General features: G+C 40.2%; 1 protein-coding gene across 3 annotated transcripts in view; it reads right to left on the bottom strand.

Annotated features, from left to right (window-relative positions):
* LOC120906744 (glutamate receptor ionotropic, NMDA 2B) overlaps positions 1-21,017 on the bottom strand; it is a 202,191-nt gene that overhangs the window by 3,439 nt on the left and 177,735 nt on the right. For all 3 annotated transcript variants that reach the window (XM_040318656.1, XM_040318654.1, XM_040318655.1), the window contains 2 exons: positions 19,272-19,504; positions 15,814-15,933 (listed from right to left, as the gene is read on the bottom strand). In XM_040318656.1, coding sequence (XP_040174590.1) covers positions 15,814-15,933; positions 19,272-19,504 — 353 coding nt within the window. The remainder of the gene's footprint in view (positions 1-15,813; positions 15,934-19,271; positions 19,505-21,017) is intronic.

Genomic DNA, 21,017 nt, shown 5'->3' on the forward strand with positions numbered 1-21,017 from the left:
CGAGATGGGGTGATAGGTGGTAATGGGATGGGGTAAAGTGTGGTGGAATGGGATAGGATGGGGTAGGGGTGGGACGGTGGGGAGGGAAGTAGGGGGTCGATGAGCAGAGCTGGGTTGATATGGAATTTGATTGTGTGATTGGTTTGCTGTTGGCTTTTGGAGCATTTATTGCATTAAATGTTAATGTTTTGTTTAGCATTATTAACATTAACAGTTTGAGCGCTGGCTTTCTGCATTAAAACAGTGCAAGAGAGCGTTTCGTTGGGTTACGATCGTTTACTCCCTTTCTGATCTTCAGAGACGATGCTTTTTCTGCATTATGTTCTCTCTCTCTCTCTCTCTCTCTCTCTCTCTCTCTCTCTCTCTCTCTCTCTCTTTGATCCCGCTCATATTGTCTGAGACCATTCACAGAGAGTCAAGCAGACCATTCAAGCCGGCGATAGAAATCGATCGCCGTAGCGCCACAGCCATACTAAATGTCACACTAATAAACGCAGCCATACTAAAACATTAAAAACACTAAAAAACACTACCAAAATAGAATAAAAATCTATAAAATTAAAATTAATGATATCTTCGTTTAGTGATAATTATTTGTAACATCTATTATATTCTCAACATAATTCGTTTATAAGTAGTTTTTTATATATTAATATTATTTATTTAGAGAGGAGGTGTCTACTTAATCCTCAATTATCTCCGAGTTGGATGATCGCGTTAGATACGGAATGATATTCCGAAAATAACTTTCGCAATCCCGTTGTGAAATTAAGTTTCTTCCGGTTTCTATGAGATCTGTCATCATCGCCTCATCGGTCGGATTCCCTCGTTTCACAATATTTTTCCATTTGCTAAACATATTTTCGATCGGGTTTAGAAATGGAGAATATGGTGGTAGAAATAATACTGTGAACGAGGGATACCTATCCACAATGGCTTTAATTGCCCTAGCATGATGAAAGCTTACGTTGTCCATTATTAATACGCCTTCACAAATGTTTCTCTCCTGCAAATCAATAAACAATTGCTCTAAGAAGCTACCAAAGCTAGACGTATTAAAAGCAAACCTTTGGGACGTATAGGAAATTACTTCGTTTTTGTTGATTGCGCAACAAATAGAAATATTTTTGGACTTTATGTGTGGCACACGCATGACTGCCGGGGTGCCCACTAACGATCGTCCATATCCTGTACGCATTGAAACGTTAAAACCTACCTCATCTATGAAAATAAATTTCTCTTCCGATACTTGACCCTGAAGTAGGTTTAAAAATTGATCTGCATATTGTTTCCGTTTTGTAATAGTCGACTCGCAATTCCTCCTCTCTGGAACTACTGAAGTTCTCTTAAAACTATAATTGAAGCCTTTAATGGCCCTATCAACGGTCGATTTCGAAACATCTATTCCGTAACTAGCACTAAGCCTGTTCTTTAACTGAACTAGTGTAAGTCCGCAATCATCAGCCAGCCAGTTCTGGATTGCCCCACACATTTCTTCGGTAATTTTGGAACCAGTACGGGGCCCTTTCTTCTTTTTATAAATTCGTCCATTTGCTTCGTAGTGTTTAATAATATGTTGAATGGTAGACGGTTTTATCCCCATTACAACCGATATATCTTTCTGCGATTTACCGCTCTCGAAAAGAGTGCAAATACGCACACGGTCCTTGTTGCTCGTTAGTGTATTTTTTCGCTGAGCCATTTTTCACGTACAGTAGATTTTTTCTAGAAATTGAGATGTTTTGCCTAATGAGTACACACGATAATAAACAATTACTTTTTACAGTTTTACACGTTTTTGTTGTCTATTATTTGTATTTCAACATACTGCAAATATGATTTATTGCTTCCAGTTGTGAATTTGTCAAACACTCTCACCAAATTGATCGAATCTCATGGATTTGCAAGAGATAACCCTAAATACAAATCAGGTGCCTACTAGTATATGTAAGCCTTCACTACAGTGAGTATTTGTATCTGTATTTGCATTGATACTGTTATCATCTAGATCATACGGTTATTCTCGATGCGTATACTATCCGAACGTAATCTATCATATCTGATTAGAGAGGCTGTGAACGCGAACACACACGTGCAACGGTGCTTTGCATGTGATAACGTTTCGCCTGAAACGTAATCTAACGGCATTGCTTAGAATGTCTGTCACACAGAATCCATGTACAGGTTGTCCCCGAGATACGCTTGTAAATACCGACCAAAAAAAAACCAACTTTCTCTATTTTTTGCATAATTCGAATCACTCAATCATCGAATCAATCAAAATATACCTAAGTTTTGTTTAATTTTGGATTTAGAGTGTGGTTTAGCCACTTGTTTTATTATTTCATATGAATTTGACCGAATATTACAACTATCTTAGATTGATTTTTTAAATAATAAGAGGTAACGCGTATCACGGGGACAACATGTATTGGAAAAAAAGGTAAAACTATCATTCTATTCGTTGACTGCTTACAAGCAAAGTGTTTCTTATCTTCAATTATAGGATGGTCATGATGTTTCAATGTGTTGTGTATATTTGTGCGGTGTTGGGGTAAAGGCGCACTGCGGATAAAAGCGCCGTAAAGGCAGAAGTGCCGCCAAATATGTTTCGATTTAAATTACATTAGATGACCAAATGAGTTTAGAGATAAGTTTAGAAATAAGTTTGAAATAACGGTAACTTATTAAATGTTTTTTCAACCCATATATGAAGTGATCGTCCTTTTTAACCATGTTCAAAAATTGTTTATACACATTTGTTGAAGCATTTAAGCTTTTGGATCTCATTAATGTAAAAACTACATAAGTTTACAATCGAAAAGCACTCGTTATCAGCTTTTTTGCCAAACCGGTTTAAGTAACAAATTTCTGCCTGCAACAGGTGTCACTGTTGCCCCAATATCCGCTACTGATTGCACGTGTGTGTTCGCGTTCACAGCCTCTCTAATCAGATATGATAGATTACGTTCGGATAGTATACGCATCGAGAATAACCGTATGATCTAGATGATAACAGTATCAATGCAAATACAGATACAAATACTCACTGTAGTGAAGGCTTACATATACTAGTAGGCACCTGATTTGTATTTAGGGTTATCTCTTGCAAATCCATGAGATTCGATCAATTTGGTGAGAGTGTTTGACAAATTCACAACTGGAAGCAATAAATCATATTTGCAGTATGTTGAAATACAAATAATAGACAACAAAAACGTGTAAAACTGTAAAAAGTAATTGTTTATTATCGTGTGTACTCATTAGGCAAAACATCTCAATTTCTAGAAAAAATCTACTGTACGTGAAAAATGGCTCAGCGAAAAATACACTAACGAGCAACAAGGACCGTGTGCGTATTTGCACTCTTTTCGAGAGCGGTAAATCGCAGAAAGATATATCGGTTGTAATGGGGATAAAACCGTCTACCATTCAACATATTATTAAACACTACGAAGCAAATGGACGAATTTATAAAAGAAGAAAGGGCCCCGTACTGGTTCCAAAATTACCGAAGAAATGTGTGGGGCAATCCAGAACTGGCTGGCTGATGATTGCGGACTTACACTAGTTCAGTTAAAGAACAGGCTTAGTGCTAGTTACGGAATAGATGTTTCGAAATCGACCGTTGATAGGGCCATTAAAGGCTTCAATTATAGTTTTAAGAGAACTTCAGTAGTTCCAGAGAGGAGGAATTGCGAGTCGACTATTACAAAACGGAAACAATATGCAGATCAATTTTTAAACCTACTTCAGGGTCAAGTATCGGAAGAGAAATTTATTTTCATAGATGAGGTAGGTTTTAACGTTTCAATGCGTACAGGATATGGACGATCGTTAGTGGGCACCCCGGCAGTCATGCGTGTGCCACACATAAAGTCCAAAAATATTTCTATTTGTTGCGCAATCAACAAAAACGAAGTAATTTCCTATACGTCCCAAAGGTTTGCTTTTAATACGTCTAGCTTTGGTAGCTTCTTAGAGCAATTGTTTATTGATTTGCAGGAGAGAAACATTTGTGAAGGCGTATTAATAATGGACAACGTAAGCTTTCATCATGCTAGGGCAATTAAAGCCATTGTGGATAGGTATCCCTCGTTCACAGTATTATTTCTACCACCATATTCTCCATTTCTAAACCCGATCGAAAATATGTTTAGCAAATGGAAAAATATTGTGAAACGAGGGAATCCGACCGATGAGGCGATGATGACAGATCTCATAGAAACCGGAAGAAACTTAATTTCACAACGGGATTGCGAAAGTTATTTTCGGAATATCATTCCGTATCTAACGCGATCATCCAACTCGGAGATAATTGAGGATTAAGTAGACACCTCCTCTCTAAATAAATAATATTAATATATAAAAAAACTACTTATAAACGAATTATGTTGAGAATATAATAGATGTTACAAATAATTATCACTAAACGAAGATATCATTAATTTTAATTTTATAGATTTTTATTCTATTTTGGTAGTGTTTTTTTAGTGTTTTTAATGTTTTAGTATGGCTGCGTTTATTAGTGTGACATTTAGTATGGCTGTGGCGCTACGGCGATCGATTTCTATCGCCGGCTTGAATGGTCTGCTTGACTCTCTGTGAATGGTCTCAGACAATATGAGCGGGATCAAAGAGAGAGAGAGAGAGAGAGAGAGAGAGAGAGAGAGAGAGAGAGAGAGAGAGAGAGAGAACATAATGCAGAAAAAGCATCGTCTCTGAAGATCAGAAAGGGAGTAAACGATCGTAACCCAACGAAACGCTCTCACCGCTCTTTTATCTTGCACTGTTTTAATGCAGAAAGCCAGCGCTCAAACTGTTAATGTTAATAATGCTAAACAAAACATTAACATTTAATGCAATAAATGCTCCAAAAAAGCCAACAGTTAAGTTTGAATGTCATAATTTTATTTTTACATGCAAACCAAAAATCACACAATCAAATTCCATATCAACCCAGCTCTGCTCATCGACCCCTACTTCCCTCCCCCCACCGTCCCACCCCGCACTACCCCATCCTATCCCATTCCACCACACTTTACCCCATCCCATTACCACCTATCACCCCATCTCGCATCAACCCATTACATACAACCCCACTTAACACATCTACTCATGCCAACTTACTACACCCCTATGGTGCATCCATCCACTATCCCACCAAACCCAACCCAACCCCACCTCGCCCCGTTCTGACTCCCATCATCTCTCCTTATCCCATCGAGCTTCACCACACCTCATCTCATATCACACCACATATTTCCACCCCACCCCACACACCAAACCACCTCGTACCGCTCCACATCACCTCATCCACCCCACACCCCCTCACACCACCCTACGCCACCCCACGCCACCCTAAATTAAGCTCTAGCTAGAGTATACACATCATATCGCGACAAATCAAAAAATTATGGGAACTGACCAATAATATTTGGGAACCGACCAATAATATTTGGGAAACGACCAATAATATTTGGGAACCGACCAATAATATTTGGGAACCGACCAATAAATCGTGGGTTGCTACCAAAAAATTATGGGAAATGACCAAAAAATCGTGGGAACGCACCAATAAATCGTGGGAACCAACCAATCTATCGTGGGAAACCCTGTAATGAGTTTGTAATTGTTAATTTTTTTAAAGTTTAGCTTGTAACAATAACATTAAAAACTGGAGATTTTTCGGTTATTTGTAGAAAACAAAACAATCTTCTCATAATCTTCTTTTGTAAACAATAAATGTATACTGCAAAAATAAGTACATAACTACATACTGCATACTACATAACTTGCGATCTAAATTCCGTCTGTTATACTAAAATGGCATGTATGTAGGTTTTATCAGCGACTTTTATCCATTAAGTTTTCACCAAAAAAGAGTGACATCAATTCTGCCCGCTGTTAACTAAGGGACGCGATTTTTTCTTGCTTACATGTATGTTTCCATATCACTTTTCACTGTCTAGCCGGTTGCGCAGGCGTGTCCAAGCAAACGCAACGATAAAGCCAAATTTCCCAAGAAATTCCTCTTCAGCTTCTATTGAAGCTTTTTGTCATTCGGAATCAACGGCATTCAGAATCATTGGAATTCCGAATCAGTTTTTTCGAAGCTCTGATTATTGTCTATTTAGCGTAAGGTCCAACGCGGACATGCCGGCATATACAGGCTTATACAGACTTAATTCATTACCACGCAGCCGGATATTCAAACCTTGTTACGGTGGGACGGTCCATTCCTGGATTGAACCCATGACAGGGATGTTATTGAGTCTTTCGAGTTGACGACTGTACTACGGGACCGCCCCATGACAAGATGTATTTGTTTTATCTTTGCTTTTTTATAGAGACTTTGAGCCGATTGGCCTTATTCGAATCTTTTACAAACTAACTGAATTCTGTACTTCAAATCTAAAATCTTTGTTTGCCATGTTTGTAAAATGGTGATAGGATTCTCTGGTCTAGGTGTGATGGATGGCCTTTGATGGTCATGGTGCTGTTGTGCTCTTGATGGTTCGCAGGAAAGAGCGGCCGCTGCTAACCCTATAAAAATTCTAGCTATTGGCGATTATGGTTTTGCTAAGGCGAATGAAATCACGGCGTGGAAGAGTGTTATTGCAGCAGGCCGGATTATTACGTCCTGCGTTTGCTAGTCGGTCTACTATTTCGTTTCCCTGAATAACTGTGTGACCAGGAATCCAGCAGAATGTGACTTGGTGTGAATTCGGTATATTGCAGAGTTGTTCGATGTTCGGGTCGCTGATGGTTCCAGATTCTAATTCTTGAAGGATACTTGAACTTTCAGTGAAAATCACGTTGGGTTTGTCTCTGCGTAGGCCTTCGTCAGCAGCAATAACCAGGGCTTTTGTTTCTGCGGTAAAAATTGAAGTATGGTCTGATAGCCGGCGCTATTGTCGATGTTGGAGCAGATTCCACACCCAGTAGAACCGTTTTGTACTGCTCCGTCGGTGTAGATCAGATGGTAGTTATGATATTTTTGCTGGCAAAGTACAGCAAAATGACGGTTGTCAATGAGACTATTGCAACTAGCCCAAAGCTGTGTAATCGTTCGCCCTTTAGATAAGGGCATCGGCCTTGATGTTTTTCTCCATTATTCGTCCAGCAGCTGCTACTATCTTGTCCGTCATTATAGAGTCCGAAAGGTTGGGAAGATTGAGTTCCAATTAAAACTTTAAATGTGCGAGCTTTGAAGGTACGTTGTTATACGTCCTCCAAAACCCCACGTATTGAGCTGTTCAATAATTGTATGTCGCCAGGTTCTGTCAAAAGCTTTTGATAAATCTGATACTGCATAGTCAATGTGGTGGCCTTTGGGGTAGTGGGTTTCTAAAAGTTCATTAAATTCGGCAAAATATGTCTGTACTGTCCTTTCCCACCTCTAAAGGCGTGTTGATTGGTACTAAGGAGGTTCCGGTCTTCTAATTCTTGTGTCAGTCTTCTATTTACCATTCTCTCCATGATTTTGCCAATACAATTTAGGTGAGAAATGATGCGGTAGCTATCTATTGCATGTGGTGATTTATTGGGTTTTGGAATGGGAATTGTGAAACAGGTTTTCCAGTCATCCGGTATGTTCCCAGAAGACCAAATATTATTGTAAATCTGAAGGAGGACTGTTTTAGACCGATAAGGGAGATTTTGAAGCATTCGATAACCAATGTTGTCCGGGCCTGAAGACATTCCATGGCATTTATTGAGAGCCCAATCAAGCTCATTAAGAGAAAAAAGACTATTGTAATTTTGATCATAAGCGTCAATGGGTGAAAGGGGTCTAGACTCAAAGATGAATTTATGGGTTAGAAAATGAGATGGAAATTTACGTGTTGCAGATGTATTATAAAAGTATCTAGCTTAATCCTCAGGTATTTCTGTTGGTGGAATAATGTTATTTCCTGGTTTTAGAATGATTGGAGTTGATTTGTGGTTTTTACCGGATAAAATTGCAACTTGTTGGAATATAACTTTGGTGGTTGTCTTAAAGGTTAATGAAAAAACTAATTTGCCCCACTATAGATTTTTTTCCAAATTTGACGGCTTCTCTTAACTCCCGATGGGTTTCTTGGTATTATAGTAAAGAAAAAAATATTGTTTCTTTTTCTTTATTGTTTGAGACTCTTCATTGCTTTACGTCGAGTCTTAATGGCAAGGGCAACTGTTTTGATCTACCAGGAAGCGGGCTTTCTGCCAACTGTACCCTTTATGAATGGAAACAGAAAAACTAGACGCTATAGAACAACAATAAAGCAAAGCTTTCTAAAATAGTACCTCGTCCATTAGTGCGACAGGTACGAGTGGATGTTATAGGCAGAAAAAATCTCCCACCCCCCCCCCCCCCCCCCCTAGAAGGTAAGGCATTAAAATCACCAAAAATGATAGCAGATATGCTAACTGTGGTAACAATGTTTCCATTTCCCGAGCAACAATAAAAGTGGGTAGAGAAGGAGAAAGGTGTCGACTAGCTATCACGGATTCTATTGGTTCAGATATTTTTTTTTCACATCAGCTTCGGGCTGGTTGCAGTAGCGTCATTGCTAACCGTCATTTTGCTGTACTTGTTCATCAAAAATACCATAACCTTCATCTGATCTACACCGACGGTATCAGTACAAAACGTTTCCTCTGGCTGTGGAATCTACTCCAGCATCGAAAATCCCGCCATCCGGCTACCAGACTGTTGTGTCCGCACAGATGAACATAGACGATGTGTACGGCACAAACAGAATATGTATATTTTATCACTATCTTTGGTATATGTTCAACCGTTTACAATAATAAATAATACCACACAATAACACGCAATGCGGGGAGAGGACGACTGGTCCTTCTCGCGCCGCGATCCTCACTGAGGACGTCACCGGATGACAGCCCTGCTGTCAACGGCGAGCCCTCAGGATGAGGCAGCGGTCTGTCCACAACATCTCCCCGTTTTAATTAAGCCGGTACGGCTTAAGCCAACGCAGCGGTTTTAATGTACTTAAAACCGGAGTGGCAAGCGTACGGCTCAAGTGGCGCTGTGTAAAACGGGGGAGAGTGCTGAACGGCCTCCGTGCCTAACGCTCGAACGGGATGAGCGTTGCGGGCTGCAACAGGGGGCAGCCGATGTGCTGCGCTCGCTCGTTCCGTTGCAGCCGCTGTGGTGTTGTTGTTGTTGGTGTTGTTGTTGATGGTGCAACAGTAGCGGATAATCCTGCCGCTGTCGATGGCTGTTGCACCTGACGCCGATGATGATGAGGCAGCTCTCCCGGATGCTGCTGCCGATGGGGCGTCACTGTGCGGCTGAGCAGGGGGCGGCCGTGGTGCCGCGCGCGCTTGGACCGCTCAGCCGGAACCGCTGCACAGGGCGACCGTGATGTCGCTGCCGGTGAACTGCTGTGCAGGGCGCGCAGGATGATGATGACGTTGACGATGATGATGAGGGTACACAGGGGGCGACCGTGATGCCGCGCACGACGACTGTGACCCGGGACACATACGATGTTGCTGCACAGGGGCGACAGTGGTGCCGCCGTCGAGATGCACCTGTGCAGCTGGAGCGCCGGCGATGAAGATGGACAGGGGGCAGCCGATATGCCTCAGCACTGTGCCTGCTCACCGGGCTCGACGATGATGCTGGTGCAGCAAGGGCGGCCGTGATGCCGCACACGACAATACTGCACCAGTGTGTCCGATGACGCTGCAGCGGGCGGCGGTGATGCCGTGTGACGACGGTCCAAAGCGGAATGTCCCCTCGCTTTGTCCGGATAGTGCTGCAGCGGAGTGAGGATCCTCTTTGGGGCTTCGCGCAAGCCCGAGCGTGCCCATCCTGCGCGATGGCGGTTGCGCGATGGTGGAACCGCGATGGTGGTCTCCGTGCTGCGTCGGTCCTTTGTAGGATCCCCCCCTACGCGAGGAGGATCCCATCCTCGTCGCCACTGTTGTGTCCGCACAGATGAACATAGACGATGTGTACGGCACAAACAGAATATGTATATTTTATCACTATCTTTGGTATATGTTCAACCGTTTACAATAATAAATAATACCACACAATAACACGCAATGCGGGGAGAGGACGACTGGTCCTTCTCGCGCCGCGATCCTCACTGAGGACGTCACCGGATGACAGCCCTGCTGTCAACGGCGAGCCCTCAGGATGAGGCAGCGGTCTGTCCACAACACAGACCATACTTCAATTTTTACCGCAGAAACAAAAGCCCTGGTTATTGCTGCTGACGAAGGCCTACGCAGAAATAAACCCAACTTCATCTTCACTGACAATGCAAGTGTCCTTGAAGCACTGGAACTATCCGCGACCCGAACATCCAACAACTCTGCAATATACCGAATTCACACCAAGTCACATTCTGCTGGATTCCTGGCCACACAGTTATTCAGGGAAACGAAATAGCAGACCGACTAGCCAACGCAGGACGTAATAATCCGGCCTGCTGCCATAACACTCTTTCACGCCGTGATTTCGCCTGAGCAAAACCATCATCGCCAATAGCTGAAATATTTATTAGGTTAGCAGCGGCCACTCTTTCCTGACCACAACACCACCATGGAAATGCCATCCATCACACCAAGACCAGAGAATCCTATCACGACTCCGGATAGGACACACCCGGCTCACCCACACCTTTTTATTACAAAAATCAAGCCCACCACTATGCAGTTTCTGTGGCGTCGGCATCACCGTCCGTCACATCTTAACCGAATACCATGGATATTCTGCGGAACCCATCACCCGCAAATTGGGTCACAGCACCGACACCATCCTCTCACCAGATAGCAATTGTCAGCGTAAACTTTTAAAATTCCTCCGTATCACTAATCTGTATGAACAACTCTAACCAACACCAAAATTGTAACAGAAAATAACATCAACAGACAGCTTTAAGTAAACCGAGGCTACCCGGTATAAAGTATTTTGAAAGCCACAAATGGCTTACAAAAACGATTGTCAGACTTGAAGTATAAAAATGTTCAACCGATTGAAAGAGGCGAATGAGTCCAATTGGCTGAAAGTCGCTATAAAAATAAACAAAAAACAGTGTTCGTAATATACAGTATCGGACAGAATGATAAGACCCTAGTTTTTTCAACTCGTTGGGCAGCATGCAATCGTTGGGACAGGTTTATGTGTGGTTTGTATGTGTGTGTATGTGTGTGTGTGTGTGTGTGTGTGTGTGTGTGTGTGTGTGTGTGTGTGTGTGTGTGTGTGTGTGTGTGTGTGTGTGTGTGTGTGTGTGTGTGTGTGTGTGTGTGTGTGTGTGTGTGTGTGTGTGTGTGTGTGTGTGTGTGTGTGTGTGTGTGTGTGTGTGTGTGTGTGTGTGTGTGTGTGTGTGTGTGTGTGTGTGTGTGTGTGTGTGTGTGTGTGTGTGTGTGTGTGTGTGTGTGTGTGTGTGTGTGTGTGTGTGTGTGTGTGTGTGTGTGTGTGTGTGTGTGTGTGTGTGTGTGTGTGTGTGTGTGTGTGTGTGTGTGTGTGTGTGTGTGTGTGTGTGTGTGTGTGTGTGTGTGTGTGTGTGTGTGTGTGTGTGTGTGTTTAAATATGTATTGGTGTGTGTGATTGTTTCACAAGTATGTCGTTTCGGATAGATTTGTTAGTAGTTTTTCTGTGTTTTGGGTTAGGTTTTTGATGTGATAAGCAGGACCACCGCCCTCGCGATCAGTGTGTTTCACATCTATTAACAATTTTACGATCTTCTTTCACCGTGGTCTTCTGAGGACGTCCGGTTGACTTGCGCGTTTCGGTTGTCCTAGCGCGTTTCGGTTGTCCAAACACATTTGGGATGTCCGAAGCGCATTTGCGATAAAAGTGCGCGATCGTTCCATTACGAACTCGATCGTTTTGCGCTTAATGCCAAAACGGTAACCGGTAACCGGTAAGTAACGTGGTAAAACAAGTGCACGGTGCGTTGAAAAAATCAGGGTCCTATCTTAATGTCCGATACTGTACCACATAGATAGAATGGTAAAAGTAAGGCTCAGCCCTCTAAGTTACGCTAGCGTTACGCGTAAGGCCTGTTTATCAAAAACCCAAGCAACATTTTTGAACGCCTGTTTTAACCGCGGTGGATAAGCAAATTAATAGATTATCATGTCCTAATATTAGGCCTGATCACTAAACACAAATTGTGAAGACAAGTTGTCAAAATCGAAAGATTTGTATTATGACATCCGTTTGTGTTGTGTGTTGGAAAAATAAAATTTGACGAAACACAAACTCACAAGCACGCTGCCAAGATATATATTATGAAACACTAACGTAAATCCAAAATTGTCAAACGGCTTTCCGTTAGCTTTTTGTCACGGAAAGGGACCAATCTCAGATTGTTTGACCGACACAACACAACAATACAGTTGCTGCTGTTGCTTTCACGACAAAATATAAGTATTTTATTTCAGAAATAATCAAATTTTATCATTTTAAACCAAAATATGTATACTGCCATATCCAAATGGCGATATGCTGGAGATACTGATAACGTGTTGCTGTTTTGAGTTAAGAAGCTGTTGTTATTTCCTTACTCTGTTGTTCTTCGATGGTAGTCGAAAGATGAAGGGCTCACGCACCCGGTTTGCGTTCAACAGCATTGGATTCCACCAACTTCTTCAGTGAGTGACTGCTTCAACAACCAACATCATAGGCACATGCAATTATCACATCTAATACTGCATACACTTTTAGGAATAACAAAGACTCGGAGGGCTCGATCGTCGCCATAATGTCAACGAAAAATTTCCCTCGACACACGAAAATTTGTCTTAATTTTGAAATAAACAACCACGAAATGAAGCATGTATAACACGGTTTGCACAAATCATCCATATGCTTTACTCACGCTTGGTTAGAAAGCTGTAACGGGTCGAAAACACTTCGAAGCAGTCGGCTCTGTTTTGCCAGATCTATGGTTGTTTTTTCTTTACTGCTGCTATCCTTACTTACGAAGTGGGAGAAAATCATTTCGATGTTTTTAACAAGGATTGTTAGCTTGATAAACGATCGTGTCTTAAATAAACTTGTTTACGTTTTTTATTTTTTATTTTGAACATTTTGACACATCGACAAAGGCTTTGACACAGCTTTAACGAAAGAAAAAAATTAACGAAACTTGTTTGTCACAAGAACGGTTTCAAAATGCATACCTATTTTCCGTTTGTCTTGACGCACTTGTCTTGTGTCATTTCCGCTTGTGTTTAATAATTGGGCCTATTATTTATTTTTACATGATACACCTGCTCTCACTTTCCTCTGAATCGTTATCCGGTTGCTATGGATCGCAATCCATAAGAATGAATCGCAATCAACTACGTATGAATCGTTTTCAGCTGCGTTTGGATCGTTTTCAGCAACATTTGGATCGCTCTCAGCTACCTTTGGATTTTGCAGTAGCTCGCGCAAATTTCGTTGCGGCACATAGTTTATTTAGTGACCGCTCGGCGTACCTCATGACTCTCCTCATAACAGACGATTTGAAAACAATTTCATATTGTTCTATGTTTGAACCCAATTGAGAACTTGTGTTGAAAACCCATTTTTAGGCAATGAATATTTAACATTTGACAGATTTTCGGCTTCTACGCATCAATAGATTCCCAACCAGATCGTCCCTCCATGGCATATAAGGAATATCCAGCAAAATCTCGAAAGCAGGAACATGACTGAAAGACCACGAAGGTCGTTACGCCAAAAAGAAGAATGGTGATGTATGTAAGTTTCACATAAAAAATATGATTAGATTTTACAATTGAATGTATTAATTATTTAATGCTTTCCTTGGAATGCAAATGAGTCCCGAGGTCACTGAATTTATCGGTTGCGGTTGCACTGAAACGGTTGCGATGCAACGAAATTTGCGCGAGCTACCGCAAAATCCAAAGGTAGCTGAGAGCGATCCAAATGTAGCTGAAAACGATTCAGACCTAGTTGATTGCGATCCATTCTCATGGATTGCGATCCATAGCAACCGGATAACGATTCAGAGGAAAGTGAGAACAGGTGTAATTAGAAAAGCAACATTTTTTTAACAAACTTAAAAAAGAACAGCAATAGCTAATAAAGTTAAAACTCATTGATAATTCATGAGTATAAATAAATTATAATATTACTATTCGGCTATCATTTTTAACAGCAATTAGGGTTGTAACAACTTCAAGTTTTATAATCATAACAATCTTTTACTTAAAAAAGGGTTACTTATAAAAAATGATTATTTATTTATTTTCCCAGTTATTGATAAAGCAGGATAATGAAATACATACAAGTATTTTTAACTTCATTAACCTCACTTTAAAAAAGAGCCCTCGCACCTAAAGTAATTTTTATTCAAAATGGCTGGAAACATTGATAGAAGAAGTAATAATTATATTTCATATATATCATTTATTTTAACATATTTTTAATATTTTATATTTTCTAATCATAGGAAATGTTACTCCAATTGAAAGCTTTTGGGGTGTTTATGAACTTCCTTCTTTAAGACTATTTTTCATAAATCATAGTGCAACAATGAAAAATATTAAACCTGTTATTTACATGTTATTTAAAAATTAAATCTCGTAGAAATCGATTAATCGTTAAGCTATTAACTTTTTTTCATCACAAATTAAAATATTTTGTATTCAAATAATGTACACGTCAGGTACAGGTCGGACACCTGCATGAGAAAACTGTTATAAAAATGTGCTTGGGAATATTTTAAGGGATGTAACGCTTCTCCAATGCAACGTGCAGGGCTGAGCCTTACTTTTACCGACATAATTATGGGATGCGTTAACCCAGCTAAGCTCCTCGATCACCACATGTAAACCTAAGCTTCAAGGCATATCAACCGGGGTGATGCAAGCCAGGCGAAGTGCAGAGCGTAGCGAATGTCAGGATCTCTTTCTCTTTTGGTGAATAAACGCTCGACGAACAACACGATTAAAATTATGTGTACCAACGTATTCACAACACACAATAAGCTGATGGCGGAAGGCATGGGCTGAGGCGTAAGTAAGGCAAGGCAGGGTGTAGGAAGGAGAGGAAGAGGAGGAAAAAATGGGCACCAATATTTTTAATTTTTTGCTCTGCCGCCATTTCGCCACCAGACAGAGGGCGTCAAAACTGCTCTACCAAGCACAGGTTTCTCTGAAGTCCCGCGCGGGAAACCGCCCAAAATCTGAGCTAGCCTGCGCAGATTCTACCCTGTTTCCTGCGCAGGAAATTGCTCGAATTTGCACAGCGGGAGAGCAGGAGAGTCCGTTTGAAGAAAGGACTATGTTTGGATGCACGGTCCACACGGGGCTTGAATCCAAGACGGGTATGTTGTTCGTTTGAAGTATGCAAATCCATGAATACACATTCATGAATACACAAATGCACACACTCGACACACCTCTTCTCATTTGGGAAACAAACCACTCTTCGCCTACTACGATTGTTAATTTGACGATAAAATACTTCAATAGAGTAATTCGCGTCTTTTTAACCGTCGGTTATTTTGTCGAGTTTCATTCGTGATGGCACCCAATTTTTAAACAAAGAATAGACCTGCTGACATTGTAGTTGGAAAGTTTTAAAATGGTATAGTAAATCACAGTATTATAACTTTCTTGATCTTTTGACAACAACAAAAATTTGACAAGGTAATATCGAATAAAAATTAACCGATAACGCAAAAAAAGGTCTTTACATTTTTTTGCAGTCTGTACTAATAGGCAAGATTCTAGAAATCACTAATCTTTTAAGTAAAAATTGAATAAAAATCTAATAATTTAATTTCTCAAATACACTATCCATAAGCATGCCTGAACAATAATACTTACCATAGCACCAACTTGCTCACGGACAGCTTGAACAAAATCATCATGACCAGCAATTTGTGATGTAACAACAGAAAATTGATGCCATTTATATCGTTCTAAAATACTCAGCATAGCAGCGCTCTGTAAATAAAAAATAAAATCAATGCAACAAATAAAAAAAATTTATGTCAAATCGCGACGCAATGCACACGTTTAGAACAGTTTTTATCCTATCCGTATGAATCCACAATGCATGGTGTTCTTCTCTGATTGCACAATTTGGATGCATAGCTTCAACTAGTTGCGCATCTAAAACGGTGTACTAAAGCAATCTTGCAATATTTTCATTATGTATGAGTGTTTAAATGTCTTAATTTGACATGTATTAGTCGGCATGGTGATTGATTGAGTACATTTTGACAGTTGTTTATAGTTCATAGTGGGTTTCCCGAGTTCATTTACTGTTCATTCTTGTTAAAATAAACGTTATTATAAACAGCTAACGGCTGCTCGATATTGGATGTAGGAAAAAACAGGGAAAAATGGAACTGTAAAATGAAACGAATGTTAATTTGTATCGTATACGCTCTTGACCTAGGATACAGTGTCGGACAATAAGATAGGGCCTTTTTTCATCGCACCGTTTTACCACGTTACTTGTGTGTGTGTGTGTGTGTGTGTGTGTGTGTGTGTGTAGTAGTAGTAGTAGTAGTAGTAGTAGTAGTAGTAGTAGTAGTAGTAGTAGTAGTAGTAGTAGTAGTAGTAGTAGTAGTAGTAGTAGTAGTAGTAGTAGTAGTAATAGTAGTATAAAGAGAGTGTGCTTTTTAATGTGTATTTGCGAGTGCGCGGGTTTTTGTCTGAAGAAACGTAGCTTGACATGGTTTCATATTGCGTTGAAAGCATTCTGTTTATGTGTGTTATCATGTGAAAAAGCGTGCGTTCACACTTGGATAAAAGCTAAAGTTTGCATCGACAGCAGCGCTTGCTCCTCGTACGAAAACGCAGGTGTGCTGTTTCATGAATGTGAATACGACACCGGTGCGAAATGAAAACGCGCACAATAGCAATGAACTCGGCATTCCCTCAGGGGGCGTCCATAAATTACGTAACGCTCAAAGGGGGGGGGGGAGGGGGTTCCCTGTAGCGTTACGGTTTGTTACATAGGGGAGAGGGGGGGTTCACATTCTGTTTCGTAACGTAATACAATCCTATCACTGGTCACTGACAAATGATCGCCCACCTGGGTAAGTTTTGCACTTTTATTTCTTTATATCTTTTGATAGGGAATACGTTTTCCTAAACGAGCATTTGAGAATGCATGCTAGCCAAGGAGAAGGGAAAAAACCTTACTTCAGAACAAAAGAATGATGATAGGTTTAAAGAAGTAATACACATACATAATGAAGATGCCATATGGAATGAAGAAGATGCCAATGTAATCGAAACAGATAGTGTTCCCAGCATAAACATTACTGAACAATTGAAGCCAATCTGGCAAGATGTCTAAAAATGCTCAACATATATATTATGCGTTTCTTTAATTATAAATTTTTTATCTAACTTTCCTTTCATTAATTAAACATTAATTTTAATTAAACATTAATTAAAACAACTCTGCATACTTTATTAAAGCAACCAAATAAAAAAATATAAACCCATTTTTTTTTATTTGTTGATGCAAAACCAAATTAAGGGGGGGGGTGTTCGATCATGCGTTACGTAATTTTGGAAGGGGGGTCTCCTCCAACGTTACGTTTTGTTACGATAGGGGGGGAGGGAGTCGAAAAATCCCAATTTCAGCGTTACGTAATTCATGGACGGCCCCTCACAGGTGTTTCACCAGTGCACGCCATTGAAAGGCCTGCGTGCATCTCTGCGTTGAAGCTCGTGTGTGCATAGGAAACTTTGTGCGTGCATTGAGCAAGCGCGTAGGTGTTCTTTTCAATGGGCGTTTTGTTGCTTGAGCGCGGCAGTATTCTGTTCTCGATTTTAATGGGTAGATGCTTACTCGCTTACTCATTGAAAGTTTTTATCAATACGCTTTTTTCGCTGCTCGACAACGATGTAATTCATCGCGTATAGAAGCAGAACGGCAGAAAGAGGCAGAGCACGGCATTAGCCGTGTCTAAGTTTTTAACCAGTGTGTTCTTGACGGTCCAAGCAAGCCATTATTGTAACAATGGATGGAAGCAAACATTGCACCGATTATCAGCGCCATATCATAAAGCGAATGGCAGCTGCAGACATTAAGCGCAAAACGATCGAGTTAGTTATGGAACGATCGCGCACTTTTGTAGCAAACGCGCTTCGGACAACCGAAACGCGCAAGTCACCCGGACGTCCTCACAAGACCACGGCGGAGAAAGACCGTAAGATTGTTAATATATCGAAGAAACACTGCTCGCGAGGGCGGTGGTCCTGCTAATTACAACAAAAACCTAACCCAAAATACAAAAAAACTACTAACAAATCTATTCGAAACGACATACTTGAGACACAAACACACACACAACTCAAACATACACATACACACACATAAAAACATACAAACATACACACACATACACACATGCACACACACAAATACAAACAAATAAAAACCACACATAAACTCGTCCCAACGGGTGCATGGTGCGTAGAAAAAAAGGCCCTATCTTATTGTCCGATACTGTAAGTCGTTAAAATTAACAAATGAACTCAATACGTTCGCGATGCCTTTGTTGAGAACCTTTAACACCTTTGGTGAATTTTTAATCACTATTATTTTTAACTATTTCTTTTGCGTTTCACACAAAGTACTCACTTTAAATGTTAAATTAATTGTCATCAATTTATTTTTATCGGTTGCAGTGTTGTTTATTACACAAAAACTGGAGAAGCGTTCTCAAACTTGTTATGTATGTCATGTTGCTACCACTACGGCAAGGAGAGAGCAATATAGGTAGCAAGATCGGGGAGAACAAGATCAAATTGAACACGGCTAGGATGAGCGTAGCTAGAAGGATAACGCGAAAGACTTAAACCAAGAGCACGGAAACATTAGCAGGCATTGCGAAAGAAATGGTAAGCCGTTATTTTTTCTTCAAAATTAACCACTAATTAGTCCAAGAATTAACCAAAATTGCTTGACATTAGCATCGGGAACGAATTGAATTTATTTATTAATTTTAACGCCTGATGCTATGCCGTCTATCGATAAACAATCGTCAACAGCTTATGCGATACAAATTAACATTGGTTTAATTATATTGCTCGAGTTGTTTCCCTGTCTTTGCCTATTTGAAATTTCGCGCAGTCGTTAATTATTTTGACGATCGTTTAGTTTAACAGGAATACACAAAAAATGAACTTCAAACGACTTATCAAACGTGTTCATTTCATCGCGTAACGGATATGGATTTATTACATCAAATTTGGGTTGAAACCTGATAGCATTGTTGATTGCGTCGCGCCCGTCTAAAGGGATCTAAATATTTTACCTGATGCTCTATACTTGGTGCAAGTTGCAATTGAAGGGCAGATTGTGAAGCTCGCCTTTCCAGTCCAGAATTATCAGCATTCCATGAAATTACCGGTATGCCAAGGTACCCCGCCAGCTGTAAGAAGTATTGTGCAGAGGCTGTGCTACGTCCGTATGACTCATAGTTCATCATATAAAGTATAGCGGTAACATTTGCATGAAGAAACTCTTTGCACAAAGTGTTGAGAATAGCTGAAATGAAACACATGTTTATCAAGAATCGGTGGGTTAGTTGCATGAAGAATAAATATCAAAAACTAGTTATTGATTAGCTTATGTACAACGAGGATCTCGATATGAGTTACTTACATCATCAATCCAAATTGAATGTTTTTATTTGATCGAGTAGTATCATTTCTTTGTCTAGAAAAGTAGCTATTTTGTTGTATTGCGTGCAGAGACGTGTTTAAAACGTATTGTAAGTTCAATATTATCATGCAATGGCTCGCTTAGTTCAACAAAAATGTCAATAGGGTAAATGTACCAATAATGGTGCAATTCGTAGTGGTACAAATGGGGTTTTGGATGTAAAGTGTGAGGAAGGTAAATTCTTGAATATTTTAACACATACCAATGGGAATGTGTTTTATCTTTGCAATCACGATCATTTTTGCTATGAAACACCTAAATTTTACGAAAAAGTACATATTTTTGTGAATGCTTAGTTGTACCTATAATGGTGGATATGCGAGTACGAGTGCGAGGGTTTGTATCTGAAGAAACGTAGCCTGACCTGATGTCACATTGCGCCAAAAATATTCTGATAATGTGTGATATCATGTAAAAGAGCACACAAACTAACCTATCCGAAACGACATACTTGTGAAACAAACACATACACCAACAAACACTGAAACACACACACACACACACACACACACACACACACACACACACACACACACACACACACACACACACACACACACACACACACACACACACACACACACACACACACACACACACACACACACACACACACACACACACACACACACACACACACACACACACACACACACACACACACACACACACACACACACACACACACACACACACACACGCAAAAGGTGTTGTGCATATTAATAAAGTGTTCGTGCATCTGTGCTCGAATTGAAGTGAGCCTGTAACTCAAGTTATTTCCCCTCCTTTCGAAAGTCTTTCGAAGATTTCCCCTCCTTGTAAAACAAAAAAACAAAAACACGCTCACACAAGTAACGCGGTAAAACAAGTACCCGGTGCGTTGAAAACAAATGCCCTTGTAGGGATTAGTACTAGGGATTAAATATAAGACAACACAAATATTAAGGAAAACTAAAACTGAAAACTGAAAAAGAATCACAAAAATTGAGTGAAAATGAGCGGAATTCACCACAGCCCTATCTTTTTGTCCGATACTGCACCTACAGTCATCGTATTGTGTTCCTATAGTAGTGGTAAACAAAGATGCCTCAAAACAGTTTATAATATCAAGGCAAAGATAACTGTAATAATTTCGATTCGTTACATAATTTGATCGTAAAAAATTTATGAATTTGGCTGATGAAAATATTGTATAAAGTATTGCATAACCTGTCGTCAACCCACACCCGGAAGAGAAAGCTTGATTTGAGGTCGATTTTTCACTAAATTACTTACAGAAAACTCATTTATGTTGCTTATTTTAATGAAAACAGTACGACATGTCAAAAAAAAAATA

The sequence above is a fragment of the Anopheles arabiensis genome, chromosome X (assembly GCF_016920715.1).
Source record: "Anopheles arabiensis isolate DONGOLA chromosome X, AaraD3, whole genome shotgun sequence".
NCBI lineage: Eukaryota > Metazoa > Arthropoda > Insecta > Diptera > Culicidae > Anopheles > Anopheles arabiensis.